The sequence below is a fragment of the Triticum urartu genome, chromosome 5A (assembly GCF_056163025.1).
Source record: "Triticum urartu cultivar PI428250 chromosome 5A, HENAU_Tu73, whole genome shotgun sequence".
In the NCBI taxonomy this organism is placed as follows: Eukaryota; Viridiplantae; Streptophyta; class Magnoliopsida; order Poales; family Poaceae; genus Triticum; species Triticum urartu.
The window spans coordinates 668109483-668118583 of record NC_141877.1 but is presented as its reverse complement, the minus strand read 5'-3'; the positions used below and the strand labels follow the sequence as shown (position 1 = coordinate 668118583).

General features: G+C 44.4%; 1 protein-coding gene across 1 annotated transcript; it reads right to left on the bottom strand.

Annotated features, from left to right (window-relative positions):
- Positions 1–3864: 3864 nt before the first annotated feature.
- On the bottom strand, positions 3865–6490 carry LOC147973924 (stem 28 kDa glycoprotein-like). The gene is made up of 2 exons (XM_087522297.1): positions 5954–6490; positions 3865–4447 (listed from the first exon to the last, which is right to left on the bottom strand). The coding sequence occupies exons 1-2, from the start codon at positions 6391–6393 to the stop codon at positions 4063–4065; spliced, it is 825 nt and encodes a 274-aa protein (XP_087378423.1). The 5' UTR covers positions 6394–6490; the 3' UTR covers positions 3865–4062.
- Between the last annotated feature and the right edge of the window lie 2611 nt (positions 6491–9101).

Genomic DNA, 9101 nt, shown 5'->3' with positions numbered 1-9101 from the left:
CACTTTTTCAGCTTTAACTCTAGTTTCACATAAAAAGACCAAATGTGCTCTGGCGGTCCTTGCAAGTCCCACCAACTCATGAACTGTCGGTTTGTTGGCCGCACCCCGACAGTTCCAACTCAGGCAATTCATTGCTCCTGACGGGACGCCACATTCGGCCCCGTCAGTTCACCGGCAGCCCCTGGGCCGGTTGCTTCCTGCTTAATAGACTGGTCCTCTGTCCCGGCGAACGTGCCATCCGCAACCACCTTGCCCCTCTTCTGAACACCACCTGCCATGACAACCTCCTGAAAGATAACAATTGCCTCGTCTTGCTCGTTCTGGTTCACGCATTGCTCCTTTTCTAGCACTGCATGCTTGTTCCGAAACAAGACAACATCATTCATCTCCATGTCTTGGTTGTTCAAGGAGACAACCTTGTCTATCGGGTACCTTGATTGCTGCAGATCGGCAATGCACTCTTTGATCAGTGATCCTCTCAATGGTACATCAACATAAGGCACAAGGGCTTTGACACAACCAGCCTCTGTTTGGTGTCGACGATTGCAAATACACCATGGATCACGGCTGCGTGTTCCACGGGTTCCCCATTAACCGGCTTCGGGCAGGCAGCATCCACAAGGGGAGCCCCATGATCGCCCCCACCGGCTTTCGGGTAAAGTACACGGCTGGATTTCCTTCGGCTACACCAAAAGTGACATCGCCTCCGCAATCTTCATCTCCACAGAACCGTACTCAGGAGGCAGGGATCGATCTGGCGAGTCGCAAGCCTTCAGATGAGTTTGTGCCATCAGTCTAGGGTTCCTTAAGACCGCGCCCACCTCTCCTTCCCCTTCCCTGAAGTGGTTCATGCATATATTGGGCTTCAGCTCTTGCACATGGATAGGATACTCCATGGATACCTGAACATGGATAGGGTATGCCATCAGGCGACCAGCAGGGTCAACAGGAGCCCAGGGCTCAAGCGACGGGCAGGCGGACGAAGCCGCGACGGGGCCGTAATACACCCTAGGGACGCACACGGGAACATTGCCATTGGCCGCGATGCCAGGGCCGGGCGGCGGCGGCGACAAGGGCGTCGCCCCTAAGACGCCAAACCCTAACATACGGGAGGCGGGGGCAGGGGCGGCAGCGCGGGGAGGCGCGCGGGGGAGGCGGGGCGCAGGTGCGGCGGCGGGGGAGGCGCGTGGGGCGGCGGCGAAACTAGAGATATTCATGCACGAATCCATGATATGAGAATCTAAGAGTGGTGGAGATTGACTGTTCCTATAGAATTCAATCTTACGAATCAAATAATCAATACAGGAAAATTCTTAAGGATCACAACCTCCAAAAAATTTATGAGAATCCTCTTATTCAAAGAGGCATGTATAACTTTGGTACTCCACTATTTTGGAGTACTAATAGTATCTATATATTTTGTGCGCCTCGCTCAACCTCCTTGTCTTTTTTAATAATAACTCAGCCAATATTTGTGATGCGTGAGTGAGAATGCATAGTGTGCAGCAGCTCAGCATTGTGGATTCCTCAAAAAAAAAATAGATCTACCATTGCAGCTTTGTTACAGACTTTCGGTTTTCAACAAAAGGTCTACTTTGTAATGATTGTGGCCAAACAAAGTTATGCGAACCCCTCAATTAGTGAGATGACCTATGAATTGATAAATTGTTCATCTTTTTTTTCAGACACGCTTGTATACTCTTATGTTTCTTTTTCTAGTCGCCATGTGTAAATTCACTTTTAATTTCTTAGGACGGGGTATGATTACTTTAAATCACATTAGCCTGTTCATCACATGGTTTGCAGAAAAGGAGGAAGTTGTGCCCAGCTAGTTAATCTAAGGAATAGTGGTGTAGCATGTAACCATGCATGAGTTATTCGGACTTGTAACATCCTCATACATACCTTTTCTTTTGTGGAGATTCATAAAAAAGTATCACCAGTCTAACTGACGATTACATTTTTTGGTTGTTCACAAATTTTCTCTTATTTCGAAGTGTTATATAATGTTTCATTGAGTTTCTCTATTGTTTCAAAGTCTATCATAATATTTTGTTGACTTTTTTATTGTTGCATTAAAGCACACAAAACATGCAAGTGTGTGTGTGTGTGTGTGTGTTTTGCAATGTAATTTTAAGTGATACGTTTTTGAGAGCTGAATGTTAATCCGTAAAACACTCCATGTTAAGACACTAATCACGTCATACAAAAAGGCCCGAGAGAACACGGTAGCTGACGCTCTCTCTAGAGTGGGTTGGTGTAAATGGATGTTACAACTTTGCAAGCTAAGAACCTTTTTTTTAAAGGGAGGAAAACTATTTGTCTCGGTCCATTAATTAAGAGATATTTAGAACAACATCAACCAAAAATGATAGGCTAACAACGAAAGGCTGAAATAATAGAATGGAGCTACTCTTCCGGCATAAAATTTTCCCAATCCTTTGCCCCGGCCTTGATCCATGTTGCCACCTTCAGGGATGGCAATGGGTAGGGTATGAGTGGGTACAACCTCCTCTTGCCAAACCCATACCCATAGAAACTGTCTATACCCACCCATTTCAATACCCATGGGCACAAATTGACACCCATGCCCATACCCATCGGGTATCCTATACCCAATGGGTATCCAATGGGTACAACATATATAGCATTTAAATTTTAAAGAAGTACATACATGAATGTAATATTCATGATGGGAAATCAATCTAGTACCGACACGACGTCCTGTAGTGTGTGGCCAATTCCAGCCGGCAAGGGATTACGATAAGTGGTTGGTGGAAGCCGACATAGTGGAAGGCGACGACGGGATTTGGGGTTTGCTAGTTCGAGAGTTGGAAGAGAGTGTGTTGGTGATGAGTCAAGATTTCATCATTTCGAGGAGTCACATAGGACATAGGAGGGGTGTGAGCTGGTTGTTGGGAGCCTATTAGCTATGGTTGGTTTAGGGAATAAGGAGTTAAGAGTTGGGCAATAGGAGTTGGATGTCGACCTCACATATCATAGGAGTTATTTTTATTTATTAATATTTTCTGGGTATCCATTGGGTTACCCATGGGGGCAATCTCATACCCATGCCCTATCCATATATTTTGTGGGTATGGATACCCATTACCCATGGGTACAAAATCTTGCCAAGTCTTGCCCATGCCCACTATTTTCGGGTAGGGTACCCGCGGATACCCATACCCATGGGCGAAATTGCCATCCCTAGCCACCTTATTTTTAATCTATGTAAGGATGATGTTTTCCATGGTTGAAATACCTTGAAAGACGTGCATATTTTTTTCATTCCAAATCGTCCAATTAATAGCATAGTTACGGTTTCTATAGCCTTCCTCTTATGATTCTTGTTGGACACCTGTTTAGACCAACATTCTTTGATCGAGGAGTCTACACTCCAGGATTTGGTCTCCAAAGAGACCAAGCCAGTCTCCAATCTAGCTCTGAACTCTATTGAAAAGTTACATACAATACATATGCACACAACATGCAAGACACAAGAACAACGTCATAATCGTCAGTTGTACACTATCAGTGGACATAACCCATCATCTATGTGGGTGCTTGGTTGCCTCTCCTGACAGGTGTTTGGTGGTCCGCCAATTATGATCCCTTCCTCCATCGGGCCAAAATGGGCCCATTAGTGGAGGGGTTCAAGATATATGTGATAATATTATGTACCTCTAATATTAGTTACATCATCAACAATGTTTAGAATCCCTCAAACAAAAAATCAACAATGTTTAGTAGAAAAAGTACACCATCAGCAGTACAAGATCGAAGTTAGGAAGAACAACACATCTATACTATAATATAGCCCATGGGTTTCTTGCAAAAAATAACAGTGGACCATGGATGCACTGATTAAGCAGCAAGCAGCTTTCCCAGAGCATGTCTAATTCATAATAACTGATCTCAAGTTCTCAACAATCGAAATTAATCAAGCAACAACAGGGTGCGCGCGGGGGCGATTATTGACGAAGCATGCATATGATTAAGAGCATGGAGTTTATTCATTCGTGGATAAGGACTGAGGAGCAATCAATGGTGTCAGGAAACAGCCTAGCCGATGTAGTACATGGGGTCGGGGAGCTTGAAGGTGCGGGCGCCCTCCGGCGCGCCGAGGATGTCGCTCCACTGATCGCCGATGTTGCCGACGATGACGAACCCAGCGTCCTGCAGCTTCTGCCTCTCGCCGGACTTGTAGGTCACCGCAGAGCCCTTGAACCCGGGCTGCTTCAGCAGCAGGTTCATCCAGCCGGAGATCCCCTGGCGGCGGAGGTTGGTGATGGTGACGGCCCTCTGGTCCTCGGTCCGTCCGGTGAGGAACACTGGCTTGATGCCGACTGAGAGCAGCTTGTTGTACAACCTCTTCGTCTCCGGCAGCGCTGGCGCGCTCCCCTCCAGCACGTACGCATTGAAGCTCGTCGCGTTGAACGGTGTAGCCCTAAAAGCACATGTATATGAGGATAGATTAATGGCAGATTCAACCATATTAGCTACTAGTAATTATGCAAACCGAAGAAACATGTGTAACCTAGATTGTGGTCCAAGTGGCCAAATGGTCAAGTGGATGAGCAGTACCTAAACCTAATGCTCTGTATCTGTACGTAATGCACATGCATGGGCAGTACAGTACGTTTTTTTTTTTGAAAGGAGTATAGTACGTATTGTGGACGACGAATGAGACTGACGGTAAATAAAGTTGGCCAAGTGGAGGATATAAAATAATGAATATGACACAGTGAGGTCGTACTCCGGCATCATCACGCTACTGTTTTGCTGGACCAAGAACGAATGCCAAACTTACTCACTACTTGTAGTATTTAACATAATCGTTCATAGCTTTGCATGCAGCAGCTCAGCTTTGTTGATTCCTTTGATCAAATAGGTTTACTATTGCAGCCTTATATATTGCAACTGAGTCTCGGCTTTCAACAAAAAAGGTTAGTTTTTTCATGATTGTGGTGAAGCAAAGTTATTGGAACCCCTCGATTAGTTAGATATGCAGCTGTTCATCATTATTTCTTTTCTCGGACGCGCTTGTAAACCTTTTATGTTTCTTTTTTCTAGCCACCCATTGTAGATTCACTTAAAATTTCTTAGGGCAAGGTATGATTTACTCTAAATAGCAATGCACTAGTTCCTTCGTTACATTATGTAAGGAAGTTATACACAGCTAGTTAATCATAGCTTCAAACAAAACCTTTAGCATTATCTTGGCTAGATATTATCTAGACTTCTACTACGTTTCAAGTTAATTTCCATTTTGGTTCAAGAGAATGTTCTTAACTAAGGAACAGTGTTGTGGCTTATGTAACTATGCGCAAGATGTTCTGACTTCGTACATTTTATAAAAAAAGTATTCTCGATCTAAACTCAAATAAGAATAACATAATTAGAAAGTATATGTCGATAAGGACGGTTGAAAAATAAATCCGTTGATAAAAGTAGCCAAGTGGACAACAGATATACGGTCCTACTCCGGCAATCACATGCCCATGCTCTTGCCCATCACATCTCTATATCTAAAAACTGGAGGGACATATATATGGTCCTGCTGGCCGTCTCTGTAACTCCGATTAATTGGAGGTGACCAGCAATGATGATGTCCACGTGTCCAGTACAAAGCTAATGATGAGTACTCCCACTCTCGTTCAATAGAGATCTTACGACGCTAATGATGAGTACATTCCTTTTTATATCGTACTTCTACTCTCACTTGTTTTCCAACTCTCATTCAATAGAGATTACGATGCCACAATGTTATTGGTGTCTTTTCTTGTCTAACTTGTGAGTTGATTTTAACTAACGAGGTCTAGTCAGATCTTTACTTCCTGTGAACGAAAAATCCCTGCTCAGATGGACCTGCAATAATTCGCAACTGCATGTATATATGTACACGCATATGTAGCATGGTGTGCACGTAGGTATACAATCAAGTAGTACGTACCCGAAGCCGTGCTTGGCGTAGTAGGGGAGGTTGGAGAGGGTGGTCTCGTCGATGTCGAAGACCCACACCTCCTTGCCGTTGCCGGCGAGCTTGAGGTTGTCGACGTATGCGAGGGCCTGGTCGATGACGATCTTGGAGTCGCGGCGGAAGTGCTTGCCGAGCATGTAATGGCCGACGTAGCCCTCGCAGCTGGCGGGCACCGTCTTCCAGTCCCGCACGTTGTGCGCCTCCACGCCCAGCACCCAGCTGTCGCACTTCACTCCGGCGTGCTTGCCGGAACCCAGCAGCGGCCGCAGCGCATGGATCAGCGGCGCCACCACGGCCTCGTCCACGTCCGCGGCCGAGGTCGGCATGCGGATGTTGACCTCCCACGCGCTGCATGAGGCCCCGAGGAGAGCCGCGGCGACCAGCAGGAGCGTCGTAGTCCTGGCCATCGCCATTCCTAGCGTGTGTGTTGGTGCTTGCTGAGGTGCAAAGAGCGTGGGGTGGCTACCTTGTTAAATAGGAAGGGAAGAGAAGGGAAGCTGCATCGATCGATCCTAGCTACACGGCGTGTGAGCTTGAGGTAGATTAACTGACAGAGCAAAAGAGGGAGGGGAGGGGGTCGCTTCCAGAGAGCGTGGGACACGAGCGTCCATTGGAGAGATATTTTAATTGGAGGATAGGGTCGATGGGATCCGATCTTGATGCGGTTAGTCCAATAATTCAGTCGATTATAGCATGCATACGTACCATGCAGATCACTTGTTCTGATTTACTGCATAGCCAATGCTACATTTTCTTTATAAAATGCAGTATTATAAGGGAGTGCTTATAGAAGAAAAAAAATCCTATAGAATTCAATCTACGAATCAAATAAGCAATACAGGAAAATTCTTAAGGATCACAATCTCCAAATGTTTTATGAAAATCCTCTCATTCAAAGAGGCCTATAATTTTGGTACTCCACTACTTTGGAGTACTTATAGTATTTATTTTTGTGCACCTCACTCACCCTCCTTAATAACTCACCCACTTCCTCTGGGACTCGTGAGTGAGAATGCATTGTGTGCAGCAGCCTAGCATTGTTTGGATTCCCTTGGTAAAAAGAGATCTGCCATTGCAGCTTTATTGCAGAGTTCCGGCTTCAACAAAAGGTTCACTTTGTCATGATTGTGGCCGAACAAAGTTATTCAAATTAAACCCCTCGATTAGCTAGATGGCCTATGAAGGATAAGTTGTTCAACTTTCTTTTTTCAGAAGCGCTTGTATACTTTTATGTTTGTTTTTCTAGCTGCCCAATGTAGATTCACATTTCATATCTTAGGGCGAGGTACGATTACTTTACATCGCATTAGCTTGTTCATCACATGGTTTGAAAAAAAAGGAGGAAGTTATGCCCAACTAGTTAATCTAAGGAATAGTAGTTGTGTAGCATGTAAAGATACTCTGACTTCTAACATATTCATACATAAGTACCTTTTTTGTTGTGGAGATTCATAAAAAAGCATTATCAGTCTAATTGATGATTACATTTTTTTGGTTGTTCACAAAACTTGTCTTATTTCAAAGTGTTATATAATATCTCGTTGAGCTTTTTATGGTTGCATGAAATTGCAAAAAAATGCAAGTGTATGTTCTTCTTTTTGCGATGTAATTTGAAGTGATATGTTTTTGAGAGTTGAACGTTTAACGCTCAAACATTGCATGTTAAGACACTAATCGCGTCCTACAATAATGCCTGAGAGAACACGGTAGTACACGCTCTCTCTAGCGTGAGCATTGTAAGTGGATGTTAGAACTTTGCAAGCTACGAGATTTTTTAAAAATGGACGCAAACTATTTATCTCATTCCATTAATTAAGATACGAAAGGATAAAATAATATAACAGGTCTATTCTTCAGGCATAATGTTTCCCAAATCCTTTGCCCCACCCTTGACCCATTTTGCCACCTCATTTGTAATGCATGCAAGGACGATGTTTTCCATGGTTGAAATACCTTTGGAAGACACATGCATTTCTATTGTTCTAAATCGTCCAATTAACTAGCATGGTGAGGGTTTCCATAGCCTTTCTCTGACGAAATTGGTAAACACACAGATGGGTTACATGAGGTTCATGGGCTCTGATGAGGACATCAATACCATTGTTACACCCACAGCCCCTACTGTTACATATACTGAACCAATTACTAGAGCTCGCGCACGCCAATTAAATTACCAGGTACTTTCGTTTCTTGGTAATGATTCTAATGTTCATGAGATTATGATGCTGCCTAAATTGGATACATTTGTTTTGCTTACAAATGAAGGGTCTAACTTGGAGAAGGATGAACATTGGAGCAAGAACACGCATGGAGTTGATGGCATGCGCAAGGGGATCAAGAACGGAGTACAAGTGATGATTTCAGGACTTTGAAGCCGCCATAAGGAGTGCATGAAGCCTTGGACGAAATATACAAGATGCCACTTCATAATATTCGTCCATAGGCTATTCTAGGTGCTGCGTCACCTTATTAATGGGCCAGGCCCATGTAATTTCAAAATACTTAAGTATAGGCTATTTTTAGAGTCCGTATGTGTGGGGAAACAAGAGTTAGGGTTGGTTTCGGACCCCACCCTCAAGGGCCACGAAATTCCCCCCTCTTCCTCCATATATACAGCCCTTAGGGCGTCGTTTAGACTTTGGGTTTTGTTTAGATTAAAAGTTCGCCATAGCTGCAACTTCGCGTACTTCGTTTGTGTCCAACGACCAGACCAAGACGTCACAGAACCCCACCTTGATCAATAAAGCTTTCATCTTATATTCGCAATATCCCGATTGCAATCTCAGTTTCTTGCTTGTTCTTCGTTTGCTCGCAGGAAACAGACCCTCGTGGTCAGGTTGATCGTGCTCCGGCGTGGTCAATAACCCTCGGAAGTTGGTTTAGCGATTGCTAAGGCGCGACGTCTCGCACGTTCGTAGTCGGATCGTCAAGGTCGACTCCCACAGAAAACGATAGCCACCATCTCATCGAAACATCGGGACACCTTAGCCTCTATCAAGTGGTATCAGATTTCCAGGTTGCTCGGTGAGATTTTTACAGTTTTTCGTAGATTAGATCGAGTCTGTTCTTCGTATCTACAGTCCACGAAAAAAAAGCCACACAAAAAAAATTAGGGTTAGTT

Excerpts from the sequence above, each read along its gene's own strand:
- LOC147973924 (XM_087522297.1), bottom strand. The coding sequence starts at position 6,393 with ATGGCGATGGCCAGGACTACGACGCTCCTGCTGGTCGCCGCGGCTCTC. Across the intron at positions 4,448-5,953 it reads TACGCCAAGCACGGCTTCGG|GGCTACACCGTTCAACGCGA; the intron begins GTACGTACTACT and ends ATGTGCTTTTAG.